The 17,460-nt window shown below is 39.6% G+C and overlaps 1 protein-coding gene across 1 annotated transcript; it reads right to left on the reverse strand.

Annotated features, from left to right (window-relative positions):
• Positions 1-453: 453 nt before the first annotated feature.
• LOC115151637 (excitatory amino acid transporter 5-like) lies at positions 454-15,707 on the reverse strand. Its single transcript, XM_029695737.1, has 11 exons — positions 15,347-15,707; positions 13,493-13,572; positions 12,742-12,957; positions 7,650-7,692; positions 7,281-7,488; positions 5,715-5,814; positions 4,523-4,756; positions 3,198-3,392; positions 2,066-2,200; positions 1,691-1,793; positions 454-1,420 (listed from the first exon to the last, which is right to left on the reverse strand). Exons 1-11 carry the CDS (start codon positions 15,656-15,658, stop codon positions 1,256-1,258), a joined length of 1,791 nt encoding a protein of 596 aa, XP_029551597.1. The 5' UTR covers positions 15,659-15,707; the 3' UTR covers positions 454-1,255.
• Positions 15,708-17,460: the final 1,753 nt, after the last annotated feature.

Raw genomic sequence — 17,460 nt, forward strand, 5'->3', positions numbered from 1 at the left:
CTGGTTTTAATTAAAACCCTGGATGGGAGACCAAGTAGATAGCTCCAGTAGGAGGTGCTGCCCAGCCTATTGTTTTTTTTCTCTGATAGTGGATATAACGATGACGATCTGACATTGTTCAAAGGTACAAATACTATACAAGGTTTGTCTATGTTGAAAATTGGTTCCCATGATGACATAATCTTGTAATTGAAATTTCACCCTCAAAACAGTTTATGTTGACTTTTTTCAAATGAAATGTATTTTACATGTAGATTCCATGTCTAAATATGTTGACAAATGACGTTGAAACAATGTTGATTCATTCAGTTTGTGCCCAGTGGGAAGGAACTCAAGTCCATGTTGATGTTGCATTTTATAACAAAATATAAATAGACCAGAAATCACTTCAAATCAACAACAAAAATATATTTATCAAAATATGTACAATAAATTAATCTGAAGAAACAATGTTATTCTTAAAGTAATATGTTACTAGGATTAAGGGAGGAATGGTATGTTAGTTTGCTTATGTGTTGGCAGACAAAATGGTTGGTGTCTGTGTAGATGATAAATAAAATATTTTATTTAAGGCAACACTACATTTTGTTTTTTGAAAGTCTATAAATATTAATAAAGTGGGCTCATACACAAAGACAATCAGAGGTGTTTTGAATTTTACAGCATTTATCCCTGTACTTTATTGCATTTAGAGATGGTTGAAACTGCCACTAAATGTTAGGTACATTAAAAGGAAGATTTAGTTGAGTTAAATATGAGTTCATTGCAATTGACCCAGAATGTACAATATGACCATACAATACTTCCTATGCTTGTCAAACAAATCAATAACGCACATAGTCTACAACTCCCAATAAAGTTGTTCAAAATGGATGTAGTTATTAACACATGGATCATAATGAGGAACAGTTCAGTAGAGAACAATAATAAATACAATAAAAACATCCCGGGAATCCACTTGATGTTGGACGAGCCAAGTTAATAGCCATAGTCAATACCACATACGATGGTAGTGGTACAATGGGGCAATTCCTAACTCATCACTGTTAAAAAATATATTTAAAAAAGAAATTGTGGAAAACACTGATTTGTCCTTTGCAATGTCACCATCAAAGCAGAACAAAATGTTCAGTCACAAAAAGTTAAGTCACAAAAAAAGGGGTAGGTGACAGCAGTTCAATACTGTTTCATGGCAGAGGTGGGGGAAAAGTGCTCCAAAAATGTCCAGCATTTGAGGTTAGCGTGTTCCCAGGAGTTAAACTTGACAGATATTGTAGTATATAGTGGGGCTCTCGTTGACTGTGTCTTCCATCACCTCATAACAGCAGTCTTGCTTGTGCAAAGGTAACTCAGTCAGTGGCATGCCATTCTGCATGTTGTGCAAGTTGTGTTTGTTCTGTGTGCCGTATGAAGGCTGGGACTGGGAAGGAACAAACACACACAGTGATCAGTATCTCTGTGATAAGTGACAGAAACTGTGCAGATGTTCAGAGGTCTATATTCACATGACATATTGCTTTCATATTGGGTTTTTTGTAACCATGGCCAGCACACACATTAAATTAATCTAAGACCTCAGTAATTATTTTGTGCAGGGTCTCATACCTCACATTAAAACAGTTTTACAGAAACTCAGGACTATAGGTAGATGATATTATATGGTTGCAGCTAGACAGTGACAGCTGCCTACCTTGCCAGTACCACCGCGAGGAAAGTCTTTCCGACACAAGTGGCCGATGATTCCTGCTGCCAGGGCGTCTCCAAGCACGTTGATCATGGTTCGGAATCGGTCCCTGAAAAGACAGGGAATACAAAAGCTCCAGAGATCAGCCTCCCACTCCAACCACAAACATTGTCTCTGAATACACCAAAATACTTCCTCATAACAACCAGTCTCTCCTATGACATGAAGTTAGTAAACAATTTAAGGTTTCCCTTGACAACCATTCTAAACCATTGTCAGCTGTTTCAGTCACTATTAACTACATGTGTAGCATATGTTCTAATATGTTGTAGGCCTACTGTAGATATTGAATATTACTAATTTATGTCATAGTGAACTTACAGCACCCAGTCGATGGCCACAATGAGGGTGATGTCATCAGGCGGCAGACCCACTGATGTCAGGACAATGACCATGGTAACGAGGCCGGCCTGGGGAATCCCAGCAGCACCTATGCTGGCAGCTGTAGCTGTTATACTGTTAGAGACCAAAACAATCAATTACAAAGCTAAGAAGGTGCAATACAATACTATTCTGCCATGGTAACACTGATATGAGCAATACCTTTTGACAGCCTTATTGCTTGTAAGGATTTTTTATTAAATCAAACACAGTGATTGAATCTCATGATGAAAATAATGATATTTACTCAGTACAGCGATAATGCACATTCACATGTACTAATGTTGTGTGAAACAAAAGTAATATCAGGAGGAATGTTACTTTTTGTCACACTGGTTATAATCTCAGTACCCAGGATCAAGGCTGTCATGGCAGACTACACCGGGTGCTTACTGCTTTTGAGTTTGGACTCAAAGTTTCACCCTGCAGATGCAATGGTAGCTTTATGATTTGAAACCCAATACATACCCAGTGGTGTAAAGTAGTTAAGTAAAAATACTTTCAAGTCCTACTTAAGTAGTGTTTTTGGTATCTGTACTTTACTATTTATATTTTTAACAACTTACTTTTACTTCACTACGTTCCTAAAGAAAATAATGTACTTTTTACTCCATACAGTTTATTTTTACACCCAAAAGTACTCATTACATTTTGAATGCTTAGCAGGACATGAAAATGGTCCAGTTCACACACTTATCAAGGAACATCCCTGGTCATCCCTACTACCTGATCTGGCAGATTCACTAAACACAAATGCTTCGTTTGTAACTGATGTCTGAGTGTTGGAGTGTGCCCCAAGCTATCCGTAAATTAAACAAAACAAGAAGATGGTGCCATCTGGCTTTCTTAATATAAGGAACTTTAAATTATTTATACTTTCACTTTTGATACTTAAGTACATTTTAGCAATTACATTTACTTTTGATACTTAAGTATATTTAAAACCAAATACTTTTAGACTTTTACTCAAGTAGTATTTTACTGGGTGACTCACTTTTACTTCAGTCATTTTCTATTAAGGTATCTTTACTTAAGTACGACAATTGGGTACTTTCTCCATCACTGTACATACCTAATGGTGACCAGCTGGCCAAAGTCCAGCTCATAATTGTTGACCTGGGCGATAAAGATGGCCGCCACGGCCTCATAAAGAGCCGTTCCGTCCATGTTGATGGTGGCCCCCACAGGCAGCACAAAGCGTGCTATCTGCCGATCCACATTGCAGTTCTCCAGCAAGCACTTCATAGTGATGGGTAGAGTGGCAGAACTTGAGAGAGAGAGAGAGATCGTTGACTAAGGGGCTTCTACCATTATGAACTGATATCCTCTGGATAGAATATTGTCAGTTTTCCCCCTTTTTGCATCCTTCTGTTTACACTCCTTACTTACAACAATTGCAACACTTAGCTTTAAAGCTATTTAAAGTGAATTTTTAAACATACTTTTTGACATTTAAGTTATTTTTATCTTAATACATTTCTGTATTGACTGTTCCCCTTGAAACTCACCATACTGGGGATCAATTGCAACATGATACAGATGAATTTGACTACGGTAAGGGTTTTGTAGTGTTTGAAGCTGATCAATCAAACTCGCCATTACAATGTTTATAAGGAACCTTTTCATGCATTCAGCTCAATCCTCTGACAGTTTTCTTCACATCTGGTCCTGGAGGGCCACAGTGTTTGCAAGCATTTGTCCCTGCCCAACACTAGACTTCAGTGAGCGTTTTTTCGGCTGTTCGGGCACATTACATTTTTGCTGGGGGGAAACCGAAGTTTGGAGCCAAAGTCTACGCCCCTTCATCTGTGATTGGTCAACAGTAAGGATTCTTCAATAAAGTCTTAGCTGTCATTCAACCAGAGACGACTTGTTTTCCTGCACATTTTTTTTATTGAAAAATCCTGCACCAAGCAGTATAGTTAGATGTGAAACGACGCGACTAAGATCTCTGCAAAAACGCCAAAATAAATGACAGATTTCTTGAGTTATCTTAGATTCATTCTGACTATTTTGAGGAAATACAAAATATTTTTCTTATTTTTCAAGCGAAGGTCTTTTAAGGGAATATGCGAGCACACAGGTGTGGTTCGGCTAGGCGCCAGCCGAACCTGAAGCATGCTGATGCCTTAACACACCTGATGAATCAGGTGTTATGGAACGTCGTTGAATGGGGGGCAGTTCCTTTTCTATTCAGGGGGTGAGCTGAAATTCAATTCCTCATAAAAAGCAAAGCTCAATTTCCAATTCAACATGAGTTGAATGACAATTCATTTCTTGCTGAACTAACTGAATTAAGAAAGGAAATGTCCCCAACCCCGGTTGCATACTGCAGACCTTCAGGACAATGAACATCATTGTTCGATGAGAAAAATGGGCACAGAGACAACTGCTTACCTTGAGGAGGTGGCCAGTGCTATGACCAAGGCTTGTAGTAGGCCTCTGATGTAAGTGAAGGGGTTTTTCTGAGTCAGGACGAGGTAGAAGAAGGGGAGGAGGATGAGGCCGTGAACAAACAGCCCGGTCAGAACAGTGACGGTGTACCAGCCCAGCTTCTTCCCAAGATTAGATGGGTCCTGCATGTCCAGGATTTTTCCAGCTACGAGGAATATGATCCCAAATGGAAAATACCTGAAAGAAAAAGGAAGAACGAATGACCTACTGTATATATAAAACTGTGTCTCACTTTTGTTAAATACACACCTCCAAAGACTGTCTATACTAGGTCAAATGTCAATGTGTTTTTCCTAATGAGCAGTTTCCACACAGTGGAACTGAATAAAACGAAATAAATTGTAATTTTATATTATGTTATGTATTGTGAAAACTAGACAAGTACTTTATTCATAAAAAATGATAAGAAAAAAAATTGCCCTGTTGTGTCACCCGAGTTGATCCCCGCCTCTAAAACCATGTCAGAGTCAAGAGTCATTCAAGGCTTTGAGGTCAATCCTATTAGCAATTGAACTTCTATGGTAAGGCCGTTTGAACAATATGGCCAGGCTGTTTGAGGTAAACCTGAGCTGCATGGGTGGTGCCAAAGGTCCCTGGGATTAGTCACTGTTGACCCTGTGCTACTCCTGGTCGACTAATCCTCGGCATGTGCAGTTCACTGCTGGGTGGAGCGAGGCAAGATGATTGCCTAACGTCTCCACCACAGCTTGACCACAAGACGATGACCAAGTTCTCACCACATGCCCGTGTACAGGTCGTAGCCTCAGAAAGTCACACTGAACACACATCTGGGTAGCAGACTCTTTCTTTAGGTCCCACTAGTTTGAATGGTCATGGGTTATGTTGCTCATAGCAGAAAGCCAAAAGGCTAGTTTGCCATCAAATGCAACAGACTTATGATATTTCTTAGGTCATTTAGCAGATGCTTGTATCCAAAAGTGACAGTTTATAGTGACACACATTCAGTATACAGTGTACAGTATACAGTGTGGGAATCACACCCACAAACCTGATGTTGCGGGTACCATCCTCTAACCCACTGAGCCAGTAAATTAGAACCTTTATCATTTAAACGAATGATAAATATGGTAACGGACACAGATGCTGGTACTTATAAAGCTGGTACCCCGCTTACCAAACAGCAGTGTTGGTGATTTTCATGACACATTCGTTGACGCACTGACACACGTTGACTAGTGGTGCTCCTCTCTCGCCCATTTTCCCCAGCAACAGCCCTGATGGAACAAAATGAAAAAAAGATATATATCTCGCTCTACCTACTCAGTCTAGAGAGACGGATACATATAATATTGATACTAGAGGGATAGACAGCTGCAGATGTATAATGTAAACAGACAGATGGGAGAAAAGAAAGAAACAGAAGAAGCGTTCAGAATACAGTCAGCGGTGGAAAAAGGACCCAATTGTCATACTTGAGTGAAAGTAAACATATTTTAATAGAAAATGACTCAAGTAAAAGTGAAAGTCACCCAGTAAAATACTACTTGAGTAAAAGTCTAAAAGTTTTTGGTTTTGATATACTTAAATATCAAAAGTAAATGTAATTGCTAAAATATACTTAACTGCAAAAAATGTGGCAAAGAAATGTACTTTATGTCTAGAATACTAAGTGTTATGTTTGGGGCATATCCAACACATCACTATGTAACACTCCTCATATTTTCAAGCATGGTGGTGGCTGCTTCATGTTATGGTTATTCTTGTCATGAGTAAGGACTAGAGAGTTTTTTAGGATAAAAATACATGAAATAGAGCTAAGCACAGGCAAAATCCTAGAGGAAAACCTGGTTCAGTCTGCATTCTAACATACACTGAGAGACAAATTCACTTTTCAGCAGGACAATAACCTAAAACACAAGGCCACATATACACGGGAGTTGGTTACCAAGATGTCATTGAATGTTCCTGAGTGGCCTAGTTACAGTTTTGACTTAAATTGTCTTGAAAATCTATGGCTAGACTAGCAATGATTAACAACCAACTTGACAGAGCTTGAAGAATATTTTAAAAGAATAATGGGCAAATATGATACAATTCAGGTGTGCAAAGCTCTTAGAGACCTACCCAGAAAGACACACAGCTGTAATCACTGTCAAAGGTGATTCTAACATGCATTGACTCAAGGGTGTGAATACTGATGTAAATAAGATATTTCTGTATTTAACTTTCAATAAATTTGCAAAAGTTTCTAATAACATGTTTTCACTTTGTCATTATGGGGTATTGGGTGTAGATGGGTGTAGATGGGTGGGAGAAAAAAAGCTATTTCATCCATTTTGAACTCTGTAACAAAACAAAGTGGAATAAATCAAGGGGAATTAATACTTTCTGAAGGCACGGCAAATCCCTTCAAATTCCTTATATTAAGCAAACTATTTACAGATAGTCAGGGGCACACTGCAACACTTAGACATAATTTACAAACAAATCATGTGTTTAGTGAGTCCGCCAGATCAGAGGCAGTAGGGATGACCAGGGATGTTCTCTTGATAAGTGCGCACATTGGACCTTTTGAGTGTCAGGGATCTTTTGAGTGTCAGGGAAAATGTATGGAGTAAAAGGTACATAATTTTCTTTAGGAATGTGGTGAAGTAAAAGTAAAAGTTGTCAAAAATATAAATAGTAAAGTAGTATTTGAAAGTATTTTTACTTAAGTACTTTACACCACTGCTGGTCTTACCCATAGTGGCAGAGAAGATGACGATCCCCAGTACATTCATCTGTTGGCTGTTTCCAGCTCTGGTCTTGTAGTGGATCTCAGGGGGTGGAGTGAGCTCCAGGAACACCGTCTGACCACTGAGGTCACTTTCGTCAGGTATGGCGTACACAAAGTTGGGCTGCACTGTGACCCTGGAGACTTTCAGGATAGGAACCAAATCTGTTTTGTACTGGAATCAATAAGAACATTGCAGATGAGTAAGGCAATATAAACTACAATACCCATCAGCTGTAGGGATTTGTTAATCACAACCAATGGAACATCTGACTTATTAGGAACAATGGTAAACGTGTCATACCTGTACATTCGCATTGGTCTAGTGTTACTCACCTGCTGAAATGTTGCCTCAATAAGATTGGAAGGAACCATATTCCTGTAAAAAGAGAATATGTTATAATTTAGCATGTTGTTATGTTGGTGTATGCATTAAGGGTGAAACACATGGTCATTCATTAATGATCAGTGTCAGTAAGGTGTAATGAATACAGCACAAGAGAGAGTCATAATAGGTTATAATTATTCCAACTTGATGAGTATGATTATCACAAATAGCATCCTTTTGAATTGTTACAGGAAGTTGTGAGCCATACAAAGGAAAGTGGTCCCCTGCACTCTGAGAATTGATGTGGTGTATTCTACAGAATGTATATATTCAGTGATGAATACACATTTTGAGATATGTCTGCATAAAATATTTGATGTGTTTAAAGTATTTGCATGGGCCAAACAAGTAATTTAATGTATTTGAAAAGAAAGTAAGAACTTGTGAAGTGTCTCAGTTATAAACACAGTAGAGGCCATTTGCCCCCTATGTTATAGGCCCCCTACAGTATGTTGTAGGCCGTCACTGTAAATAACAATTTGTTCTTAACTGACTTGGCCTAGTTAAATGAAAATGTCAATAAATGTTAGCAGTTTAATTTGGGCTCTCCTCTCTTCTGGTCTTTCCTTAATTTAATAATTGGATAAAGTGGGCAGACCACTCCCATGAGGGGCCTTAAAAGAGGGAGGTACGATCAGACAGACATGAGCCAGAATCCCTCCTGACGTGTGCCGGCGAAGACATCCTCCACCGAGATCATTGTATCCCCACCGTTCATGATTGAGTTAATCTGTAAATCATCCCTTATGGATTACTAAAAATACCCTAATCACCCCTGTGATTTAACTGGATTGCGAGACAGTCATTGCTACTGCACAGGACTATGCAAGCATAGACAACAATAGGTAGTAGCATGCATATTAGGCTTATATCTAGTACCAGAGACTGGACCAAGTCACAATTTGGAAGTCTTAAGCAAGTCTCAAGTCTTAATCTTCGAGTCTCGAGTCAATTCCCAAGTAATAATGGGCAAGTCTCAAGTAAAATTCCAAGTTCCACAGCTCAGGTCAAGTCACTAATTTGGGGTTTAGAGTCCTCAAATCACTGTGTTTTATGCCAATTTCAATGCAGTGGCAATACATCAGTGATTTTGGACCCACATGTTTTACAAACTGCATCCCTTTTCCCCCTATTACCAAAGTCTTTGAAACTGAATGCAAAAAATCTTCCTGAATGCAACAAGCTTTTCTTAATCTGGTAACCTAACCAGGTATAAATCAAAACCCCATAGGGTCTGACAGTGATTCATTAGTAGTTGTAAAAAGGTATTTATATGGGATTGGGCCAGATGAACATTTACAGCGAATTAAAGGAGCAATTAGGGTTAAGTGCCTTGCTCAAGGGCACACTGACAGATTTTCACCTAGTCAGCTCAGGGATGTGAACCATTGACCTTTCGGTTACTGGCCCAACGCTCTTAACCACTAGGCTACCTGCCACCTACTCACCTAGGTATACAGATACAGTATTTTCTAAACAGGTCACATGGTTTTAAATCAATTCTGGAAAAACTCCTGGCCCTAGGGAGGATGAAAACCCTGTCAAACTGCAGCAACCTTTTTATTTAACATTTACTTATATAACATTTTATTTTATTCCTTCCCTTTACACAGACACAACCGCTGCAATTGGACAATATAACTCACAGGGCTGAGCTTGCTTTATGCAGGTTTGCATCGTAAAGGCCTATGCAACTGCAGTTAAAAAGTTACTCTCAACGTCTATTTACATAATCAGTATTGCGTTGTTTGATTAATTTAAGTTCATAATTTTGGACTGAAAAGGTCAAGGTAGCCTAGCCAGCCAGCCCAAATTTGAATATAGCCTAAACCAAATGTATTTAATAACATATACATTTTCTCCTAACACAAATAAAGGGGATATAAATAAGCTACATAACATGACCACTTCGTCTACCCTGGCCAGAGGGCAAGACGGGACAGGGCGCATTGGCTATGCAGCTGCGGTTGTTATCAGTAGCCTACTTGATCAGACTGAAAAATCGTTTCGTTTTCTTCCCATACAGTTTAGTTGTAGGGTACTGCAACAATTTTGTTTAGAGTTATTGCTTGTGTATGTTGGGAGTGGTGTGTTATCACGTTTGCTAGTAAATAAATACCGGAGGACAATGGGGCTGTGCGCGCTAGATTACATAGTTTGTGTCTGGCCTGCGCAACCGGTGATTTACGTGACTCTGATTGTTCAAGACACAGAACAGAAAGCATATAACCTGCAGCGCTCCGTTATAAAGGACATATAGGATAATATAGTGCGCGAGATGACAAAATTCAAGTCGAAGTCGAGTGACAAGTGTTTTTTCTTTTTGCCAAGTCAAGTCTCAAGTTGCAAAATTTGCTAGAGGACATGTCTTCATCATATCAAATCAAATTGGTCACATACACATATTTAGCAGATGCTATTGCGGGTGTAGCGAAACGCTTGTGTTCCTAGCTCCAACAGTGCAGTAGTATCTAACAATTCACATATTTATTTATTTGTATGTTTTATCGATTTAATTATTGCCAGAAGTAGTTATTTGGACTGGAATGTCTATTTATGCTCTTTAGTTGAGGGGAGAAAAACATATTGATTAACACCCAAACATTAGAGATTACTTTAAGACATAGGCTTGAAACGTTAGCATGTCTTGTATTACAGTAAAAGCCAATATGCAGCTCCTTATTTTTTTGTCATTTAAAAACATACAAACCCCACTGTGATTGGGACTGATATTAGATAGGAGTTTGATGTGAGATTCTGGTAATTGGTTGTTGTTAGACTGGATATATAGGCTGTTGTGAAACTACAGATACTAGTTTGCTTGAGAATGCTAGTTTCTGTGAGACATGCCACAGGACTGAGGGGTCTTTACTTTTGATGTATTTCTAATACCTTAAGACTTTTTCTGGTAGGATGTTTTCTAAGACCCTTTTACCATCAAAGCCTTTGCTTATTCCAAATTTTTAGGATGGTAAATGGTTGAAAGTCTTGATATGCCTTAATAAAAATAAAATATATATAATCTTAGCTTTCATTTGACACCCAAATTGACATGCTCCTATGAACTTCACATGTTGATTTGATTTGATTTGGATCTCTTTTAGTCCCCATTTGGACTAATTTTCCAAGAGTCCTTAAATATTAAAATACAATTTATATACGAACACATTTTCACATATGACACACTATTACAAACATACATAATATACTAACGTAATAAAAATAAATAATCAATCTAAAAAATATGAATTCTTCATCTACTGTAATCCCACAACATTTCTGTGTATTATATTTAAATTGTTTTAAAATAATGTTTAAATGTATATATTGAAAGGTTTCTGGTTTGCTCAGTTAATTTATTCAATTTCTTTATGGCTCTAAATCAAAATGTTCTTTTGCCTATTTCTCTTTTCTGTCTGGATAACGCATAGATGGTGGACAATCTATTCCTAGTATTTACGGAATGTCTGTCTCTTACCACATGTTGGTGCTTATGTTTCCTTTAACATGAAAATGACCATATTGTTTGTCCCTAGACTGAAGGTATTGTTGTAGATTTTGGTTGTCCATAAAATATAGGTGTTTTGTAATATTGCTTGTCCCTAGCACCTAGGCCCTAGAAGTATATTGATAGATATTGGGCCCCCCAAAGTAAACCCCAATTTTATTTTTATTTGTTTGTACAAGTCATTTAGGAAAGAGACACACTACATGAGTATGTACAAAAGTATGTGGAGTGGACACCTACTTGTCGAACCTCTCATTCCTAAATCATGGGCATTAATATGGAGTTGGCCACCCCTTTGCTGATATAACAGCCTCCACTCTTCTGGGAAGGCTTACCACTAGATGGTGGAACATTGCTGCGGGGACTTGCTTCCATTCAGCCACAAGAGCATTAGTGAGGTCGGGCAGTGATGTTGGGTGATTAGGCCTGGCTCGCAGTCAGCGTTCCAATTCATCCCAAAGGTTTTCGATGGGGTTGAGGTCAGGGCTCCGTGCAGGCCAGTCAAGTTCTTCCACATCGATCTTGACAAACCATTTCTGTATGGACCTTGCTTTCTGCACTGGGGCATTGCATGCTGACACAGGAAAGGGCCTTCCCCAGACTGTTGCCACAAAGTTAGAAGCACAGAATCATCTAGAATATCATTGTATAATGTAGCATTAAGATTTCCCTTCACTGGAACTAAGAGGCCTAACCCGAACCATGAAAAACAGCCCCAGACCATTATTCCTCCCCCACCGAACTTTACAGTTGTCGCTATGCATTAGGGCAAATAGCGTTCTCCTGGCATCCGCCAAACCTAGATTGGTCCGTCAGACTGCCAGATGGTGAAGCATGATTCATCACTCCGGAGAACGTGTTTCCACTGCTCCAGAGTCTAATGGCGGCGAGCTTTACACCGCTCTAGCCGACCGTTGGCATTGTGCATGGTGATCTTAGGCTTGTGTGGCTGCTCGGCCATGGAAATCCATTTCATGAAGCTCCCGACTAATAGTTATTGTACTGACGTTGCTTCCAGAGGCAGTTTGGAACTCGGTAGTGAGTGTTGCAACTGAGGACAGTCAATATTTACGCACTATACGCTGTGAAGTTATGTGACCTACCACTTCACAGCTGGGCCATTGTTGCTCCTAACTGTTTCCCCTTCACAATAACAGCACTTACAGTTGACCGGGGTAGCTCTAGCAGGGCAGAAATATACACCTGTCAGCAACGGGTGTGGCTGGAATGGCCAAATCCACTGATTTGAAGGGGTGTCCACATGTTTTTGGCCATGGAGTGTATGTGATCGTGTCTCAATGTAATCAAGCTATGAAATTATTGTTATTTTAGAATAAAATACATTTTTGGGCTTAGTTGTGGTCAATTTGCAGTGTACAAATTATTCTAATTATGTTCCGGTCCCCCGACCATCCTCTCTGACAAAAATCAACCCACGGCTGAATCTAGTTGCTTACCCCTGCCTTAGACAGTATTGATTGTTTGTATATATTGCTTGTCGAGCTTCAGGTTTATCTTCATTGGTCACTCACCTGATGAGATCTAGCAAGGCATCAGCAGAAGTCATGACGGGCCCTCCTCCTAGCCTGATGCTGTCCATCTCAGTGCCCACCCCAGGCTTGATGATGATCACCAGCAGGATACCCACCACCACCGCAATGAAGGTGGTCCACAGGTAGTAGGTCACAGTGAGAACACCCACACGACAACAGGCTTTGGGCTCCATGGACGACAGGCCTGACATTAAACTGTAAAAGGGAAAAGACGCAAATATATAATAAAAAATGCCCCCATAATTGCTCTTGTGCCTAAATTTGTACTCAAATATGGTTCCAATCTACTGACCTGTTAAATGAAGCCACGGAGAATGACCAGGAGTGTGGACCTAAGCGAGATCTAATTCTAATTTCTAATGAAGTGGCAGAAGGACCCCGTTTCAAATGTTTGTTGTAAGTACTACTACTTCTTATACCATCAGACAGGTGTGATATAACTGAAACCGGTCATGTTATGTAGACAATATGGGATCTATTGTCATTTGGTTTCCAAAAATTACCATTCTGTAGGGGGTAAGCTACTTTCATTGGGTGTAGTGTGATAACAGCAGCAAAATTGGTCAACATCCCTTGTCCAGTTATGCAATTTTCTCAAAAGCATTTTAAAAGTCACTTTTGAGGCTGAATATCTTTTGTGTTGAGTGAACATCAAATATTTGTATTCCGCTGTTGCTGATTAAATATAAAAGCATATTACTGGACAGAGGCTGACATCACAGATGTTTACCTGGATGTGATGAGGGGGAGGATAAGCATTTTGAGCATTCTCATGAGAAGCTCTCCAGGGAACGAGAAATATATCTTAGCCTGGAGGGGAAATCAGAAGAAACATAACTTACATAAAAACAATTATTATACATTATAAGTAGACATGAACCCCTCCAAAGCAATGGCGGCTGGTGACTTAATTTGAGGAAGATGATGATTTTGGAAAAAAGAGCATCTTCAAACATATTACAAAACTTAAGAAACCCAAGCAGTGTTCCTGACTTTAACTCTTTCCACAGATATTTTTGTTTCAAATATTCCTTTCCTATAGGAAAAGGTTCCCATCAGCACACACTTGGGTGAATCTCAAATGCCTTTTGCTTTTCAGATTCACCCCTTGTGAAAAGGTTGTTCTTGGTTTTCAAAATAGTACAAAAAAAAGTGGAATAATCTTGGTTGATTCAATCACGCTCATGAATGGAATCTTTATCATTTACATTAGTCATTGATCAAATTTAAAATCAATGTGATTTAAAATGTTTGGATAGCTTTGATACTGTAGGTCTCAGAGCCATAGATGACTATGGTTGGGTGACAGGGTTGGGGTCAGGGTGACAGGGTTGGGGTCAATTCCATTTAAATTCAGAAAGTATACATTGAAGAGAATTGGAATGGAATTGACCACAACCCTGATAAGTGACAGTTCTTAGTTGTAACACGCACAGTAATTCCCTCCAGTTAAACCTTTGCTCACTTTTAAACATCAGCCTTGGGTCACACGTCACCTGTGATTATCGAGCACACTTAAGGCCATGTTTGCTTTGGCAAGCCAATTCTCAGTCTGAGATCAAATAATCCCCTCTCCTCTCCTGACACGACTGAGCTTGGATTGACCTGTTCTGAACATCGGTTTTCTTTCGTCTTTCACGTAAAAATGAACTGGAAGGGCGTGATAATGTGGGCAGATGATGTGCACTGGCTCTCTGTTCCTATAACAACTGTAACGCACACCACTTTACAGGGTTCCTGTCCCATCCTTTGCTGATAGTGTTGTGCACTTGAAGCTTCTCTCAATGGTTCATTAGGTCTGGCTGCTGATGATATCCTTTGGTTTTCCACAAACCAACAACAAAACGCTCCAGTGCATCAAGGCAATGCAAACAGGAGCTCTGTAGGCGTTTAAGTGGAACACCGTCACGAAAAGAGGGAGGGGGGGCCAAACAGAAAAGTGCGCAGTGTACAAAACATTAAGAACACCTACTCTTTCCATGACATAGACTGACCAGGTGAATCCAGGTGAAAGCTATGATCCCTTATTGATGTCACTTGTTAAATCCATTTTAAAATCAGTGGAGATGAAGGGGAGGAGGCAGGTTAAAGAAGCATTTTTAAGCCTTGAGACAATTGAGACATGGATTGTGTATGTGTGCCATTCAGAGGGTGAATGGGCAAGACGTAAGTGCCTTTGAACAGGGTATGGTAGTAGGTGCCAGCTACACCGGTTTGTGTCAAGAACTGCAACGCTGCTGGGTTTTTCATACTCAAGTTTACTGTGTCTATCAAGAATGTTCCACCACCCAAAGGACATCCAGTCAACCTGACAACTGTGGGAAGCATTGGGTTCAACATGCACCAGCATCCCTGTGGAACGCTTTTGACACCTTGTAGAGTCCATACCCCGACAAATTCAGGCTGTTCTGAGGGGAGGGCAACTCAATATTAGGAAGGTGTTCTTAATATTTTGTACACTCAGTGTATGTATACACTGCTAAGAGACTTCCAAACCAAGAGACCTATGGACCTGGAGGGCTGGCACATCAAATAATCAAACAGAATTTTCACATGCATCTGACTGTGATATAGAGAAACTTACCTGGGTAGAGAGATGGCTCCCTCTTAACACAGCCCCCAGGACACAGCCCGTCAACACGGCAAAAACCGAGAGCGTCAGCAAGCCGTTGCGCTTCAGGTAGTCCCTTAACCACTGTTTCAAGTCATCAACAAAAGCCCCATGGAGAAATCTATTGACACGTTGGTACATGGTTTCTCCTCTTGGAGAATACGAGCTATTGTTGGAGCGCGTCTCCTCGCCTTCAGTGGGCAGTAGTAGCTCCTCCATAGTTCCAAGTCCTTCACTGGGAAGACCGTCAAATTCTTCTGGAGTGGGGCGATTCTGAGGAACCATATAGCCTACATGGGGATTAAGCCATCATTGCAGTGTAGAGTAAACACCTGCCAGCCACAGCCCACAGTCCAGTCAGGGAGAATTAGTGGGACTAAGAGGCTTACAAGTGTGTAATAAAATCTAACAAGTCTTTCTTGTTAGGCGGCTGCCATGCTTTTGTACTTCTTCATTGTTGATGTCTTGTCATCTCAATCAATCATCACATTTATAAAGCTCTTTTTACATCAGCAGTTGTCACAAAGTGTTTTTACAGTAATCTGGCATAGAACTCAAAGAGCAAGCAGAAGTGGAAGCAGAAGCACAGTGGCCAGGAAAAACTCCCTGGAGACCTAGAGAAAAACCTAGAGAGGAACAAAGCTAAGAACGTAAGGTCCATCCTCTTCTAGCTGTAACAGGCAATCTGCTACAACCTTGCTTTTCGCAGGATCTTTAACTTTCTTGGACAAGTTATAGGCTACTAAGGGCATAGCTGTGGGAAGTAGGGGTGCTGAGGATGCTGCAGCACCCCCTGAAAAATCAGAATAAAAAAAGATATATATATTTTTTAAATAAAGTAGTGCACTGTGCCTTTACTAGTCCTGTATTAACTGACCAACATGGCCGCCTGTAGCCCAATTTCTTCCCCCAGCATTGCACAATTAAATTATACATTCAGAAACGTTTGCATTCGCATCCTTGATTATTTTTTTTAAATGTGCTTTCAAATTGAATTTATGAACTGAGATTAAATGAATCCCAATTAAACTGATCCCATCTCGAACATCTAAGAATCAGTAGATTAATCCCCATTAAGGTCAATCTTATAAAGTTTGATCGTCATTGTGATCTAGATAACAAAACAAAGGGATGGCTGCAATCCAATCAAATCCTAACCCTGCACAGGCTATATAAGATGTGTAGGTGGAAAGGTGAGCCAACAGTTAAGCAATGGTTAATGCAACTAGTTTGAGAGGCTTGGGAAGAAGTTGTGCCACATTTTGACCTAGATATGTGTGCCAAAAGGTCTTCAATTAATTCAAGATCTTCTTAATGTGCCACTGAATGTCTTTTCTGTGGATTTACATTTATATTTACTATTGACGTACTCTTTGCTACATAATAATTCACGTATTATAACATTCCATTAACATATAACAACCTAAGCATTTTGGTATAATTTTGTCCAGCACAGGACAGCAGTAATATTTCCTCTTGATCCATTTGCATTGAGTTATGAGGGCCGGAGCTAACATCTCATGGATACCTTACATGCATGGTCCTGGAGAGTCAGTGACTGATGATTGGCTGTCTTTCTGGGTATTAATATGGTGAGGTGAATATGTAATTAGGTTGAATTCCCCCTATACCCTTGGTTGTTATATCCCTTCATGTTTGAGAATGTGAAACATATTTATTACAGTAGTAGATTTGAATCACTGTTGACTGTTCCCATGGTTTATTTACTTTGATAGGAATTATTTTGGTAGGGGAATACTCGGATCCTTCAGTAATACCCACTCAGTAATTAGCAAGAAGTTTAACTTTTAACATGCTGAACAGGGCTTTGTGTCAAAACCATGTCTACTCTGACCCTCTAGATGTATTTAACAGGATACTACTGTAGTACTGCCAATTCTAGTCCTCACATCTCCTTACTTGGAAAAGTGCCATGTCATTGAAGTTGTGAATGTAAATACACTGAACAAAAATATAAATGCAAAATTGAACAGAATGGTTTTGGCCAGTAGCCAGTTCACCAACTGGAATGGAGAACTGTTCATCTGATGTTTATAAAACATCTGATAAGGCAAAGACTTTTCTGG

Source organism: Salmo trutta, chromosome 17, assembly GCF_901001165.1.
Source record: "Salmo trutta chromosome 17, fSalTru1.1, whole genome shotgun sequence".
NCBI lineage: Eukaryota > Metazoa > Chordata > Actinopteri > Salmoniformes > Salmonidae > Salmo > Salmo trutta.

Bases quoted from the DNA above. Each gene is read 5' to 3' on its own strand.
- LOC115151637 (XM_029695737.1), bottom strand. From the start codon at position 15,658: ATGGTTCCTCAGAATCGCCCCACTCCAGAAGAATTTGACGGTCTTCCC. The intron at 7,489-7,649 runs GTGAGTAACACT...TATTGATTCCAG, and splicing joins TTGAGGCAACATTTCAGCAG to TACAAAACAGATTTGGTTCC. The intron at 1,421-1,690 runs GTAGGCAGCTGT...GTTCCTTCCCAG, and splicing joins CTCGCGGTGGTACTGGCAAG to TCCCAGCCTTCATACGGCAC.